General features: G+C 44.2%; 1 protein-coding gene across 1 annotated transcript in view; it reads left to right on the forward strand.

Moving 5' to 3' along the window:
• Window positions 1-11,494, forward strand: part of tbc1d9 (TBC1 domain family, member 9 (with GRAM domain)) — a 40,457-nt gene extending 28,963 nt beyond the window's left edge. Inside the window, exons 10-21 of the mRNA XM_042101743.1 lie at window positions 938-1,152; window positions 1,642-1,759; window positions 2,143-2,428; window positions 2,662-2,791; window positions 2,884-2,982; window positions 3,114-3,182; window positions 3,790-4,030; window positions 4,522-4,587; window positions 6,128-6,220; window positions 6,437-6,505; window positions 8,469-8,572; window positions 9,063-11,494. Coding sequence (XP_041957677.1) covers window positions 938-1,152; window positions 1,642-1,759; window positions 2,143-2,428; window positions 2,662-2,791; window positions 2,884-2,982; window positions 3,114-3,182; window positions 3,790-4,030; window positions 4,522-4,587; window positions 6,128-6,220; window positions 6,437-6,505; window positions 8,469-8,572; window positions 9,063-9,926 — 2,354 coding nt within the window. The 3' untranslated portion in view covers window positions 9,927-11,494. The remainder of the gene's footprint in view (window positions 1-937; window positions 1,153-1,641; window positions 1,760-2,142; window positions 2,429-2,661; window positions 2,792-2,883; window positions 2,983-3,113; window positions 3,183-3,789; window positions 4,031-4,521; window positions 4,588-6,127; window positions 6,221-6,436; window positions 6,506-8,468; window positions 8,573-9,062) is intronic.
• Window positions 11,495-16,927: the final 5,433 nt, after the last annotated feature.

The raw sequence follows: 16,927 nt of genomic DNA on the forward strand, positions 1-16,927 counted from the left end.
AAGGGAGTAGAAAATGTAATGCATCTTGAATACTCTCTTGGACTCAGCCTTTGCAGCCCTGAAGGTTTTTTTTTTTTTTTTCTTCTCAATCAGCCTCCTATTCTGCCTCATGGAAAGGTCTCCTCATTAGTCTTGGGCAGAACTGTGGAGGCTCAGTGGGGTGCTGTGAAGCCTGAATGTATTTCTGGATCTGGGTGGCAGTGAGTCATACAATGTGGCAGTTGCGTCATCACACTAACCCAGCTGCGTGGTTCTGTGCGTATAGACCCTTTCAACAATAAAAACAAAAACATTGCTTGAACGTTCTATTTGGTTCCCAATCTACTTCCTCTGCATTAAGATAACATATGGAATGTTAAAACGGAAGCCTTGTGGGGCCAACTATGATGCTGATAATGGAACTCTCTTGAAAGGGTCTATAGACCCTTTCAACAATAAAAACAAAAACAAAAACAATGCTTGAACATTCTATTTGGTTCCCAATCTACTTCCTCTGCATTAAGATAACATATGGAATGTTAAAACGGAAGCCTTGTGGGGCCAACTATGATGCTGATAATGGAACTCTCTTGAAAGGGTCTATAGATCAGATTGAAAGGAACAGGGAGGTTTCAACCCATTTAAACGTCTACATCCAACCAAAAGGCTGACCACTGATTCTTGAGTACAACAAGAGATTCGCCAGTCCTACTGTCTGGCCTAATGTAGCCTCCCATCTCAGGAGAGTAAACAGAATGGCCTCTCCAGCTATTCTCTGTATGTATTGTGAATGGAGGGAAGAAAAGAAAAGCCCTTTTGACATGTACAGACTCCATCACACGCTCTGTCATATAATTTGACTGGAGACCCACCGGAGGGGCCATTGGCAGGAGAAAGAGGGTTCTTCAATCTTCTTCTAATCAAATCTGTCCTAACTGCTGCGTCTGTGTCTGACCAGGGGCCATCAACGAGATGGCCACCCACCCGGGCTACTACGAGGACCTGGTGGAGAAGTCCATGGGGAAGTACAACCTGGCCACGGAGGAGATCGAGAGGGACCTGCACCGCTCACTGCCGGAGCATCCTGCCTTCCAGAACGAGATGGGCATTGCCGCGCTGCGTCGGGTTCTCACCGCGTACGCCTTCCGCAACCCCAACATTGGCTACTGCCAGGTACACACACACACACACACACACACACACACACACACATTTGTACTACATATACTCACACATATACCCAAACACCTGCACAGATTGACCCTTTTCTACACAAAGATATAGGACTACACTATAGATGTATAGCATGTGTGCATTTTAGTGTGTTTTACACTGAACTGATGCATACTTCAAATACACTACAAACAAACAAAGGCTCACAGCTCTGAGGCACTGGGAAATGATTCAGCATGCTGTGTGAGCACTGCAGTGGAAGCTGTCCGCTAAGTCATGTCATCTGAGAACTGCTACACACAGCTGTTTCTCAGAAATGTTCTGAGTGTGACCATGGGTATATGGCAGTGCACAGATACCTGCTGCATATGCATAGAATTCATTGACTCATTTGGGACATTACCTGTACAAACACACATACAAACACCATATACAGACTCACTGAGTCACTCTGGAGTGTCATCTCCGGTGCTGTGTCTGTGTTCTCAGGCCATGAACATCGTGACGTCGGTGCTGCTGCTCTATGCTAAAGAGGAAGAGGCCTTCTGGCTGCTGGTGGCTCTGTGTGAAAGGATGTTGCCTGACTACTACAACACCAGAGTCGTGGGTAAGAGAAATGTTAGAGTGGGTAAGAGAGAGATGTTAGAGATGTAAGAGTGGGTAAGAGAGAGATGTTAGAGATCTAAGAGTGGTGTTCATTTCACACACAAAGGGGCAGCTGTTGTATAGTTTTGGTGTTGTGTCTCTCTTCACCAGTACTCAAACTACTTTTGTGAAGATTTTGATGTGTGTGCATGTGTTTGTGCACATGCTCAAGTATTAATACCTCTCTCATTTGTCAAAAACACTCTTGGATTACCTCTCCTTCTTCTTGATACCAGCTGCTTTGGTAATCCAATATGTTTTAAGAGTTGAAGTGTGTGTGTGTGTGTGTGTGTGTGTGAGAGAGAGAATATATGCATGACTGACCTCCCTTCTCCCTGTGTCCAGGTGCACTGGTGGACCAGGGTGTGTTTGAGGAGCTGGCCCGGGAGTACGTGCCCCAGCTGTACGACTGCATGCAGGACCTGGGCGTGATCTCCACCATCTCGCTCTCCTGGTTCCTCACGCTCTTCCTTAGCGTCATGCCATTCGAGAGTGCTGTGGTCGTGGTGGACTGCTTCTTCTACGAGGGCATCAAGGTCATCTTCCAGCTGGCTCTCTCCGTGCTGGACGCCAACATCCACAAGCTGCTGGGCTGCAAGGACGACGGGGAGGCCATGACTGTGCTGGGCAGGTGAGGGCTCATGGGAAGGGTCCGCACAGGAGCTTGTGTGCCATTGTGGAGAGCAGGGGATTGTGGGATGGGTCCTGCTGTGATGTGGCACAGATCTACTCCATACAGCTGCTAGGGCAGAAGAGCTTGGTACTTATGATGTTCGAATGAGAGCGAGATTAATGTAATGCAATAAAGTAAGTGTTGCATGCTGATGTGTCCATATTAATGTATACTTTGTGTGTGTGTGTCAGGTATCTGGACAGTGTGACCAATAAGGACAGCACTTTGCCACCCATTCCCCACCTCCACTCCCTGCTCACAGATGATGGAGATCCACACCCAGAAGTGGACATCTTCAAACTGGTCCGCAGCTCCTATGACGTAAGTGTGTGTGTCTGTGTCTGTGTCTGTGTGTGTGTATGTGTGTGTCACATACTGACTTTGTGTAAAATGGCTTCTTTGGTCCTCTGCAGAAATTTGGCTCCATCCGAGCAGACGTCATTGAGCAGATGCGATTCAAACAGAGGTTACGGGTCATTCAGACCATCGAGGACACAACCAAACGCAACGTGGTAAAGTCCCATCATGCACTTCACTCCATTATAGATGATTTTCAATTTCAGTTTATTTACTCTGTCTTGTTCTAAGCTTTGATTGGAAGAGATGCTCAGTCTATGCACTTCTCCTCCCCCCCCCCGCCCAGGTGAGGACCATTGTGACTGAGACGGCCTTCAGCATTGATGAGCTAGAGGAGCTCTACGTGCTCTTCAAGGTGCGTGGGAAATTCACCCACTATAACTCATGGTCACTTTCTTTCTCAATTTGCAGTACATATTCACTCATCGCCATGTAAGCGCATATAATATGCAGGCTTTAATATGTGTGCTGTCTCTCTCACTCACTCACACACACACACACACACACACACACACACACACTCACACAATGTTTCTCTCTTATCCTTTGTCTTTGTATAAACATTGCTCAGTATTTCTATTGCAAAGCTGTATTGCCCTAGTTAGCAACAGACATTTTTGTTGAAGTCTCTTTTACTGATCAGTTGTGGTGTGCATATCAAAGCACACAGACTAAGCTTTCATCAAGCGAAAGCCTGCAGGCCACAACTTTCCCTCCATCCCATCTCCAAGGCAACCGCGTTATAATTGGCCATTAGCTCACACGTGGTCGGCCTATGAAGTGAGATACAGAGAGTAGCGTCCCTCCCCTGGCCCACATCAGGCTGATTTCACACTCAGGCAGGCAGGCAGGGAAATAATGGCTGCCGTCATGACTCTGTGCTGATCCAGATGAGGTGGTCATCTCCTCCCACTCTCAAATCTCTCTCTCCATCACCGTCCCCCTCCCCTCTCCTCCCCCAGACGGAGCACCTGACCAGCTGCTACTGGGGCGGCACCAGCAACCCCACGGCGCGCCACGACCCCAGCCTGCCCTACCTGGAGCAGTACCGCATCGACCTGGAGCAGTTCAAGGGCCTGTTCGCGCTGCTCTTCCCCTGGGCGTGCGCTGCCCACGCCGACACGCTGGCCCTGCGCTTCTTCCGCTTCCTGGACCAGAACGCCGACGCGCTCATCAACTTCCGCGAGTTTATCTCCGGCCTGAGTGAGTGCTCCTGTACATCTCACTTGACCCGACACACACACACACACACACACGCACGCGCACACACACAATGCACACATGTGGGGTCTCCGTCCGTGACGCAGCTTGAATGTTGGTCCTCATTTCTTAAGTCGCTTTGGATAAAAAAACGTGTGTGTGCATTTGTGTGAGTACTGTAAGTGTTCTCTGTGCTAGTTTTATTGGTCCATGATGAGTGTGTCTTTGTCACAGCTGAAGTGTGAGGATAGATGACTAACTGTCACACCTCTACTTGCGCTGGTTAATGGAGCCTCTCCGCCGCTGTGTGTATGCCTGTGTGGAGGGGAGCCATAAAGCAGTGACTGAGTGGCGCTGCAGACTGTGTGCAGCGTGGGATATGAGTCCGCTTTATGGCGCCAACCTTGCTGTAAAGACGCCTGACTGATGCTGGGCTTTACGGCGCTGTAAAGCGGAGTGGACTCCTGAGACTAACATGAGTGCTATGCTTGCAGGTGTGCTCTGCCACGGAGACCTCACCGACAAACTCAAGCTGCTCTACAAGATGCACGTCCTGCCTGGTAAGTGTGTGTGTGTGTGTGTGTGTGTGTGTGTGTGTGTGGGTTTGTAATGTGAATTTGAACTTGAAGCATTTCTGGCATCAGAAGCTGAGAAAGGCCAAGGTGCAAGGAGATTGTGCTTTTCTTTCACACGCTTTGTTGTGGAGAAGTGAAACAAGGGATGGATTAGTTTGTTTATTTATTTATTTATTTATTTGGCGTGCTCCAAACACAGCAAACAGAAATGAGAAAGGGAAGAGGCAGGCGCTCCACTCTCTGTCTTTCCCGCTCGGATGGTTAAGTGGAGCAGTCGCCCATCTCCACTACCTCTCCAGATCTCTCATGTCAGCAGCTTCACTCTCTCTTCTTTACACACCACACACAGGGCTGGCATTCAGAACATTTTGTCCCAAGTGATACACTTTGGCACTGCTCTCTCCCTCTCTCCCTCTCTCTCTCTGTATCTCTCTCCCTCTCTCCTCTCTCTCTCTCTCTCTCTCTCTCTCTCTCTCTCTCCATATGCCTCCATGTCTGTCTGTCTCCATGGACTTATTTACACCCATCATTTGTCCGTTGCCCCTTTGACTTCTTTAAGCCACTGGAGGGTAATGAAGATGGTCCATTTAGACGCGCAAATGATGCTAATATCAGTGTATCTGATGTCAAACATGCACGCAGACCCACTCAAGATTCGGGCCTAATGCACTTACATTTGGCCTTCAGGGGATTTAGCATGTAGCATGCACACCAACTAGCATCTCACCGTGTTGCATGTGATTTGAGCGTCCTCTTAGGGCAGTGAAAGAATCACAGATGGGCCTTATGATAATATTGACTTGAGTAGATTTGCTAAAAACTCTTTGTCATTGTAAGTACTATAAGTCAGCCTTATGCTGTAGATGTTTGGGAATGTCCAATCCTGCTAAAGAAAGCGGAATATTCACCCAACAAATGTGGCCAGCAGGTGAAGTAACTGTTGCTGAGTCAATCTGCCTCAGTGGTGATGCATTATGATCTGATCTCCATTGTGATCTGTTCTACATGTCATAGCCATTTTGACAAGTTAATATGCATAATTGTGCCCTGAATAATAATATTCCTGCTTTTGAATGTGTATGGCTGTTTACTCTCTTAGTAAAATACATCACTGGGAAAGACCAAGGAGCCTTTTCTTTTAATGGGAATTGGAAGTGCAAATGTCGGGTGAAGTGATGGTGGTTACATAAACACTTCTGAGCCTATATGGTGTATTTTGCTGACATTTGGAATATTAATGGTATTATCATGTCATTTTGGTTAATCTTTTTTGTGCCAATAAATGGAATATTTATAATTTAGACTGACACACTTTTTTATGTTATGGTGTGTGTGTGTGTAAAGTTATTCAGACTGGAAACGTATCTCTCTCTCTCTCTCTCTCTCTCTCTCTCTCTCTCTCTCTCTCTCTCTCTCTCTCTCTCTCTCTCTCTCTCTCTCTCTCTCTCTCTTTTTTTTTTTTTCTCTCTTTCTCTCTCTGTTCTTTCTCTCTTTCTCTCCTGTTCTTCTCTATATATATCCTCAGAGATTGTGTTGACACATGAGCAGGAAGAGCCTGATTCAGCGTTTGAAGCCACACAGTACTTCTTCGAGGACATCACCCCAGAGACATCACATGGTGAGTTGCCATAGCAACAGAGGGATGGATGGGCCGGGGCGGAGGGTTGGAGTGTTTGTTTAGCGGCAGACGTCAGCACGCTGCGGCTCCTCTCTAGTCTACTCTAAGCTCCAGGCCGTCTGGGCTGACATGCTGTCGTCTCAAGAACAGTACATGCGTCCCAGACACACAACACTTTCTGCAGTGTGACCCTTGCCCTTTGCCCTTTCACTTTAGGCCTGGACTCCAAATGCAAGAGTGATAAGGATGACGGATTTGTGAGTGTGACTTTCAAAACTGAGAAAGGTAGGCACAACTGCACACACACACAAAGGTAGAAATCACAGTATACCTGGAACCACATCAAATCCTCACTACAGTATGTTGAGAGGGCAAATGTAGCAAAATGTGTTTGTGGGTAAGCACAATCCCTCCAAACAGTGCATGGTCTTTCACTCACCATATCCCACATATGCAGTGATCAAGAACAAATGTACCATCCTGATCATGGTTAAATATTTCATGTGCAGGGGATGCTTACCTCTCTGCTTGTCTAATTGATGGGCCGGTGAGAACTGTATTGACTGCACTGAATGTTCCCCAAAGGTGCCTGGCACCACTACATGAAAAGTGAATTAAGAATGAATATAAACTTTAAAGGCACCAATAAAGAGGCCTAGAGTTTTTCAGAACTGCACCAGGGCATAAGGGAATTTTTGCCATCCAAAATGTAAACTTTATTAAAGATGAAATCAATTTTCTCTTTCAACTTGTGCTACAAAGGCACTAAAAAGAGATCACTTCATCTCTCAAACATGTTGACAATAATTTATTTTGAATGAACTCTCTTGGTAAAGCAATTTTTTTTTCTAAACAAGTGATATGTTTTCATATTCGCTTTATGCATATATTTTGCGGGACTGTTAAATAGAACATTGGCTCAGCTGACGTTCTCAGGCAGGCAGGGTAAGCAGAGTGAATGGAGACGCTACTGCTCTGGGCCCCTCAGGGCTCAGAGTCAACTAAGCGGGCAATTCCTCTCAATGAGATTCTGATGTTTGGCCCGGTTCGGAACTACTCTTTTTCAGTTGACCAAATAAGGAAAACAAAGCGTTCATTAGAATGACTGCAGAATGACATGTTTGTTTGTTCATGTGAAAATCCGTGGTGGATGGTATTGGTAGATGAGGACAGGACATTACAGGACATCACAGATTTAAAGTAGGAAGGAACTGAACTGAGTGTACTAGCTGAATAAACATCATGGGTCAGCATTACAAGCACTGAGGCCTGCATTGGAAAGCAACAGTAATTGAATTAGTCTTTGGCTTGTACTTCCCATTCTTCATTGGCCATCTAGGGCAAATAAAGTGTGTCCACCTGAACTGTAACAAGCTCTTCTAAATGAGGAACAATACACCAACTATCTGCCCATGAATATTGTTTGGGATGTTGGAGCATGTTGGGCAGTCTGGGAACACCAGCCTCACAGTGAGGTATAAGTGGCTGATTGGCAGACTCTCTAGTCAGAGTTTTAGTTGCCCTGAGGCAGGTGCAATTTGGTGGTACTCTACTTGGCGGGAGAGTTGTTTAGTTGCCTCAGGGCTGTACTGAGTAAAATATTTCTCTATTTTTTTACTTGCTCCATCATTTTTTCCTGTTCTACCCTTCTCTGCTCGTCAGTCTCTCCAAATCGCTGTTCCAAAGCCCCATAAAAATACATCAGGAAGAGATGGTGTTGGCATGGTTGCCTTGATCATGAACCAGATCATTTGGCTTTATTTGGGGAGACATTAAGGAACTTTCAACCATGTTATTGTCAAACTGATTTTCTACTGCAAAAGATTGTTTTCATTTAAGTCAGAGACTTTCTAATGTGGAGACACAGCACTCAAAAATACTCCATAGAAATGCATGGGCCTAGTTTGTCACGCCAATATGGCTATTGTCTACACATATCCCACCCCTTCCTCTGCAAAACGTCGACATGTGAATACATTGAGCCAATCATGTGGTGTTTTGTGAATACATTGAGCCAATCATATGGTGTGTTGTGAAGACATCGTGCCAATCATGTGTTGTGATCTCGCCGCTGGAGCAAGATTGGTGTCGTGAAGCCTTGCGCACGCGCATTTCTGCCGAAATGGATGCCCGACGAATGCCCAAAAAGCGTTGTCAAATGGCCGCCGAGTGGAGGGACTTGCCTAAAAGGACTTTGTTTAAGTTTACAAATAAATAGTCTATTTCTCTCTTTGTCTCTGTGCTGCAGTGAAGAAAATGCACACTCCAGACTACAGAAACTACCTGCGCCTGTGGAACCAGGAGGCCAAGACGAAGCTAGAAAACATGAAGGACCTGCCCAAACTGAACCAGGTACCACTGCAGTCCCGTCACACTAGGCTCATGCAACCCTGCAGACCCTGACTAACGATCCAAGACATTTGACATAAAGACAATTTTTTTTTTCAATAAATAAATGTATAGCCAAAAAGCTTAAGCTTATTTAAGCTGAAAATCAAGCGCCTGCATGTCAACACAAATGGTGATCTCAAGCATGCTGAGATTAAAAAGCCTCCCTCCCTGGATGTCGGCAGCATGCCTGTTATCCACACCTTCACACACAAATAATGTCCAATAATGACAACTCACAAGCTGCTGCACTTCCACTGCAAGGCCAGTGTGGAGGCAGACGAGTGTAACTATTACATGATTTGAACAATGTGACAAAAATGAGAAATTATCTTGTTAGGATGTCATGCTAACTTCTAATGCACGTTTCCAAAGGGAAAATATGTGGTGTTTATGGTTGTCTCAGTGTCCCTTGCTGCCACATGCTGACTCTTCCTCCATCTCCCTCTCTCAGAGCCAGTTCATTGAGCTGTGTAAGACCTTGTACAACCTGTTCAGCGAGGACCCCAACGAGCAGGAGCTGTACCACGCCACAGCCACCGTCACCAGCCTGCTGCTGGAGATGGGCGAGGTGGGCAAGCTCTTCTGCAGCCCCTCCAGCAAAGACGAGGACGAGGACGACGAAGACTATGACGAAGATGAGGAAGAGGAGGAGGCGCGAGGCAAGTCCAGCGGGGACGGCGGGGCCCACCGGACCAAGCTGACTAGTCGTCGTCGTCTGCAGCGGCGGGGCCAGGGCGACTCTCTGAATTCCAGCACGGAAGAGAGCCAGCCCAAGCCCAACGGAGGAGTAGAGCCACAGCCACTGCTGCCCTGTGCCACGCCCATGGAGGACATCAAGCTGGACGACGCATCTCCCAAGGAGACGGGCGCATCCTCGGCCATGCTCATCTCCGACGACGAGACCAAAGACGACACGTCCATGTCCTCCTACTCGGTGCTGAGCGCCGGCTCGCATGAGCTGGATGAGAAGCTCCACTGCGAGGACATCGCCGACGACGCGGTCCTGGTGCGCAGCAACGGGCTCGATGGCGGAGCTGGGCCTAACGGCAGCACAAGGTCTCATGCCGGAACTGGCTCCCGCGTTCCAGGTGGGCCCCACGGCGGAGGTAGCCTGCCCCACAGTGCCAGCATCGACAAGGACTGGGCCATCACCTTCGAGCAGTTCTTGGCCTCCGTGCTGACCGAGCAGGCGCTGGTGCTCTACTTCGAGAAGCCTGTGGACATCATGGCGCGCATCACCAACGCCAAGAATATTCGCAAGGTCGGCAGCACACAGTCGTCCATTAGCGATTATGAGATCTCGCTCTCAGGATAGAGACGCTATCTTGAGGCTCCCCTCCATCTTGCCTGTAAGCCTGACTAAATGAGAGAAACGGAAGGACAATAACACTCATAAACTCACTTCATCTGTCTTTAAATATAACATATAGCATTTCCACTGTAATGGGTAGGCCCATTATCATCCACATTTCCACTGTAATGGGTAGGCCCATTATTATCCACGTGTACTATACATCTGTGTAAAGATGCTATTGGAAATGGAAGACACTTCATTTGTCTGTGTATTTTATCTTGACATTGTTGCAATTGTGTATCACTTTGATTCTTTGTTGCACACTGAAAAATGATTTTAGAAGGACTCCAGAAGGACCTATGGTTCTTAAAGCAACTGGACTATGGTGCTGGATATACTTTATATGAACTGGGATATTGTTACAGTCAGAAGAAGCCCTGCCTCAGAAAAGGACTGAGCTATGAACTATGCGCTGAGCCTCCGAGGCCCCTTAAGAGAACCAGTCAGAAACCCAAAGGAAACATTTGCTTTAGTGGCTAAAGCAATATGTAATATGGTGAAAGCTGAAACGTATAGGATCTTGCCTGCAGTGAGTTGCCTAAGATGGACACACTGGCACTTCTTTTGGGAATTTCAATCCTAGATGTGAAAAGGTGGCCAGCTGCTGTATGTCACACAATGTGCTTCTGAGAGTTCACTTTGTACAGGTATCACGTGGCACAGTAGCTTCGTGACCCAGCCAGTTCACAACGTCTGTCGGCTTCTTACACACTCCCCTGGCTCTCTCTCTGTCTTTCTCTTTCTTTCTTTCTCTCTCTCTCCCTCTTTCTCTCTCTCTCTCTTTCTTTCTCTCTGTCTCTCTCTCTCTCTCTTTCTCTCTGTCCTTCACTTATTCTTACACACTCATGTCCTCCTATTCTTATACTTCTCTTCCTCACTCACCCTCATACTCACACACAGCATAACCACATTTGTCCTCCTAGTCTTATTCTCTCTCTCTCTCTCTCGAAGCACCTGCACTTTCTGTTCTGAAGTCCCATATAAACAAACACTCCTGTATAGAGGTCCTCCATCTAGTAAGCACACGCCAATCAATGGGTATAACTTGCTATTGAGAATAATGATGTCTCTAGACAACACTTCTTTGCCGTCTTTGTCATGCTGATGTTTATATGTACACAACATCAAGGCTGTACTGAGAGTAGGCTGAGAGTACCGTTTGAAATCTGTTTGGTTTTTAAGAGGATGTTGGTTAAACCCTGAGAGCAAGCTCCTATTCATGGTCAGCATAAGATATGGTCTGTCTAATCTGATGCTTTATACAACATACTCAGAAGGGTTTGGATTAGAAAAGGTTTACATATTGACATTTTAATTTAATTTTACATTGTTTCAACCCTTACGGGAACATTGCATGTTTTATTCATTGTCTCAAGCTGGTCTTTTTTTTTATATATAAAACATCATTGTTTTACTGTTTTTATGCTGTTTTATGCTGCTGTTTTTATTTGATTATAACTGTGAATGATTTTAAATGTCCCATTGTTTTACCACTCCGAACTAATTAAATTCTAGAGTGAATTATGTTACATACACTGTATGGGCTCATTTTTTGTGTAGCCATTAGTATGCTGCAATGGGCAGTATGGACATGGGTGGCTAATATTAGAATGAATGAAGGAAAGAAGGAATTGATGATTTGACTGATGGAAGTCTGGTTGAGGTATATGTGAGGGGTGACCACAAGATGGCAGCAGCCTTTAAAAACAAAAATTCTAAAGATACCATCAAAAATTCTCAATTCCTTTTATCAATAAACAAAATGCTCACATATAACAGCAATCTGAATGAAGGAGTGTGATAGATTGTTTGTAACCTATTTGGTGGATTTAAGATTTTTATTACCTGGTTGAGTAATATAATATAAATAGTGTATATCATAAAGTAACGATTAAAAAAATCAGAGACAGTATGCAACAGTTTTTGAAGCATGTTGGCATCGTCCAGTTCTGTGGTTTGGGTCTGACCAACCCACAAAAAAAGTCAACAAAAAAAATCGACAACCACATGACTGTTTTATGCAAATTAAAGAAGACAAAACTATGTATTGACTGCACCCATGTATTAACCGCAGTGCCAAGTAACCCAAGGATGAATCAGAATCAGATCGTGCTTTGATCACAAAGAAGTATAATGAAAACATTCCCATGTATTGCTCAACCCTACTGTATGTATTAACCTCATGTAGCTGAAGAAATTTAGCCAAATTAATGTATAAACTTCAATAATAGGCAGGAATTTATGGTAGACAGTTAGAATGCTAGTATACCTATTATCAGTAGCAACTGTGCTATTGTTTGTGTTAATACAACTTTAACAGGTACTTAATAGCCGGTCTAGAAGCGCTAAAAGCAGTACTATGATATCCTAGGGTAAACTATGAAGCGTGTTTACTGGTATGTGGAGCATAAAGTCTGAATTGACAGGCTTTTTCAAATTTGAAATTTGACAGGCGCACATTCCTGGCTTTTAGTGTAAAAATTGGCAATTGCTCACCAACAAGGCAATAGCCACAAATGTTTGCTTCTGCCTGTCAAATTGAAATTGGCCTCAAGCTTTAGGCTCAACAGACCACTTATCTTGTTTCATAGTAAGTATACCCCTCAGGTCTGTCATGTCCCAATGACACAGCTTATGTTCATTATGTACGCATTTCTAGGGAGCGTGGTTGTCGCAAGAGTGAGGGAAGCAGTCTCTTCCAGCCCCCTTCCACAAATAGTACATGACAGTCATATAGCCTTTGCCACATCTTCCCCACCCACTGACCAAATCTGTGCCTCTCTTGGCATTACACACCCACATATGTGCAACACACACACTTAGATACCTGAAAATGGTTTCATTGATATGACGTATGGGGGTGTGAGACAGATCAACCAATCACAATTGGACTTCTAGTTGTTGTAGGGGAACAAGGGAACTGCCAATCACTAACCACAGTTGTACAGCACTGCTGCTCAGGGGCAGTGTAAATACACTGGCTTATTTGTCGGTAATCACACTCGTAGTTAGTGCAATGACATCACAGACATGTAGTACCATATTTCATCATGCTCGACCAACCAGAGAGGACGTCTTGTGGATGTCTTCAATGTAGACTTCAGTCTGCTCTGTCTTTGTGCAATTGTTACACAACAGCACATTTTAATCGAGTGGAAGAACACATCACTGTGTTCTCAATGCGATTGACAAAGCGAGACATGCGAGTATCAAAGTTCACGTTAAGACTCCAAACTGGGCTATACAGTCTGTTCACCCTTGTGCTCTGCAGCTAAACAATTATTTGAACAGAGCAAATTAATCAGTGCTAGTAGCTCCCAGCTAATTCAGTTTTGCTTTATCTTATCATTATTATAGCCGCATTCTCAGATTTAAAATGTTATGTAAGAGTAGGTGTTATCAGCATCAGTGCTAATTCAATTCAATTCAGTTTATTTGCCAGACTCATGTCCAAAAGCTACGCAAGACAGAACAGTAAAGACAAACAAAACAAAACAAACAGACAAACAAGAAGATAAACAAATACAACAATCATACAGACATTTCAGCCAATGCACTCTCAGTGTATGGAGCAGCTCAGATGGATTTGAGAGTGATACTGTTGGTGGACTCATCCAGACGTTGCATGAACTTAAACATCAAATTTCTTAAAAGTGCTTTCAGTGTGCTTACTCCTGCAGATACAAACATCTGACTAGCACTCCCTCCTCTGGGAACCTTGAGTAAAATTCACATTGCATCATTGTAGGCAACTTGTAACTTCTGCATGCTGGATTTTTTGTAAGACCACAGATGGGCAGTATAGAGTGGTGTGCAGTAAGCTTTGAACAGAGCCACTTTAACTTGACTGGAACAGTAGCTAAACTTACGTGCTATGGTGTTTGCCTGTGCATATAACTTACAACACTGTCTGTATATGTCATCATCATCATTCATATCATCTGTAATAAAATGACCAAGGTATTTAATCTTTTTGCAGATCTCAAGACAATTATTGGCTAGTTTGACCACAGGGAAATTAAGCCATTTATCCTGTTTATCCTGTTTATTCAGTCTCCTAGACTGTTCATCCATATATAAATGAAATAAGACAGGGGACAAAATTCCTTCCTGCCTGACACTATTGGACACTCTAAAGGGGGCAAATATGCAACCCCCCCCATTTGATGTGTTCATCTGCTGGTGGGCATACTAATAGGCAAGAACCCTCACAATATACCCAGGCACTCCCCCTTGCTTTAGCTTAATAAAGAGCTGTTTGTGATTCACTCGATCAAACGCTTTAGAGGCATCAATAAAACACATTAGAACAGTAGAATTTTTAGCCTTATACAAATTCACAATTTCCTTAAGAGCATAAATACACATGTCTGTGCCATGTTTTGGCTTGAATCCAAACTGATTATCCAGGGAAGAGATATACCCACTCACTCTGTCAAGGAGGATTCTTTCCATTACTTTGGATAAGATACTGGCCAATGCTATAGGTCTATAATTATCCAGGCAACCAACTTTTCCAGCTTTGTCCTTGATAACTGGGACAAGCAGAATAGATTAAATCTGGTAGTATGCCATGGATCATCAAACCAGTAAAGTTGATTGCTAGGAGGGGAGCAAGCCTGAGACTGGCATTTTTCAGATGCTTTGCAGTTATTGAGTCCATACCACATGCTTTGTTGTTAGGTAATTTCCATATGGCATCAAATACCTCATGTGTCAGTATACTTATTGATTCATCACTGATAGCAGAGTCCTCCACATATGGATCATGTTTTAAACAGTTAAAGAGGGAGCTATACTGTCTCCATAGTTCAGCAACATTATCTTCTCCGGAGACTCCTTCAACAGTACAAGGAAGGGAAGATTTACAGCTAAGATGGTGATGAGAATCATTGTTTGGATATGAAACTCAAGAGTTGTTTTTTGTGAAGCTGGTTCAGCTGTAAAGATGAAAATGTTAGCGATTCATCCAATCTGCACACAGTCACTTATCAATCAGTCATCAAAGTCAGTCAAAGTCTGCTTTATTGTCAATTTCTTCACATGTCAAGACATACAAAGAGATCGAAATTACGTTTCCCACTATCCCACGGTGGAGACAAGACATATTTTAACCAATTAGGTCCACAGACAAACATAATATTCAAGTAAACAATATAAAAAGTAAATAAGAAGGCACATACAATGAAGAAATAAGAGCAGCAAAATTTGGTTGAAATTGTGCAATTGTGCATACCGTAGACAGTCAATATAATAATGCAAAAGTCAGGCCAATAAATGGCTGAGGTAGTTCTGTTTGACCTAAGTATGCAAGTGGCATAGTGGTGCAAGTTATGTAAGAGCAGCAGAAGTGTGTTCAGAAGTGTTTTCAGGACAACAGGACAACAACAAGTTGCAAAGTGTGCAAGTGTAAAGTGTGCAAGTGTCATGGTTAAATAATCAGTGAAAAGCCATTACTTATAATGTTCCACAAATACTGCATACTTCAGGGCTTTTGTCATTTACTAATCCCTTAAATCTTCTTCTAATTATAAGCTTCACAGTTGATGGTAAAAAAGTTTGAGAGAGAGAGAGATGGGGAGAAAGACAGAGAGAGAGAATGCATGATTGTGTATGAGTGTATGAGTGACTCACCAAGAATGTAATCTCACCCTCCATGAATGTACCAACATTGATAACTGTAGTTGCATACAGAGCTTAATGGTTCACTCTTGGCTTTGGGTTAATCATAGAGGAACCAGACACAAGTACCATGCACCCATGAAGCCTAGTGTGCTGTGGGTGCAGGTCTTCAGGTTTCCCCATCACCAAACTTGTATATTACATACTTGATATTTGCGGAAACTAAATCAACTTCGTCCTTGCTTGTTTTCTTGTGCGTGTTAAGCTGAATGTTCAGGAACTACTTGCTACTACATGTCTGTCTTTCAAGCATTCCTTGCGATTGTGTATGAGATATATACTGTAACATCTTGTACACTTATACAGAATGTTGGTCATTTTGAATAATAAAGTTACTGACTAGCTAAATAGTCCCAGACTGAGTTGCACTGGGCAGGTTATGCCTAAAATGTGTTTTAGCAAGCACTTGAATAGTCTTGTCTAGGCTCTTGTGCACTTTTTATCCTCTTCTATACTTGGTATTCCCTCCACTGCTGTTATCCCTTTGGAAAGGGAAATGCCAAAACAGACTATGAGCCAAATCTGTTATCAGCGGCCCACTGTGAACTTTTGACATTGACGTCAGGAGCACTCCTCCTCACTGCACCATACTGCGCCTCTGGCCCCATCTCAGCCTGCGACGTTGTTGACTGAGAGGTCAATAGCAGCCAATCAGCCAGACCTGAAAAATGCTGAGACAAACCACAATGTCCGAAAACAAGGGACCACCATGACAACATGTGTTGTTAACGTTGCCATCCTTCTAGCAGTCTCTCCCTACAGCAACAAATAGTGAGACAAAAACATTAAAGAAAAGCTGAATCTGCAGACGGATGCTGGGATGACCTTTGAGTTGTCAGTGAAGTCTTGGTCACTGTTTCTCAATAACAAACAACCCTGCTGTTTCTACAGTCAGTTAGAGTGAAAACTGACTCTTTGGTCCTTGGCCGTCAATCCATAAACATTTACACATGCAAATAATTAATTCAAATGAATACAAGACATCAGTCCTATAGCTGTCACCTTTCAAAGCCAATCCCATGTCCCCAATCGGAAAGCATTTATATGTATTGGTTGAGGGCCTTGACAGGCCCTGGCCCTTTGGTTCAGGCTTAGAATTGAGCTCCTTAGCGTCTGCGTGTGTCTCAACCAAGGCTATTAATAGCATACACCTTTTACTCCAGCATAACTTGTCAGGATGTTAAACATCATCAGATGTCCCCAAATGCAAACGTCATTCTGTAGTGAATTACAGCCTTACAGATTGATGTTCGCCTGATTCCTATGGCCTTAAAGAGCAG

This window comes from Alosa sapidissima, chromosome 1, assembly GCF_018492685.1.
Source record: "Alosa sapidissima isolate fAloSap1 chromosome 1, fAloSap1.pri, whole genome shotgun sequence".
Taxonomy (NCBI): Eukaryota; Metazoa; Chordata; class Actinopteri; order Clupeiformes; family Clupeidae; genus Alosa; species Alosa sapidissima.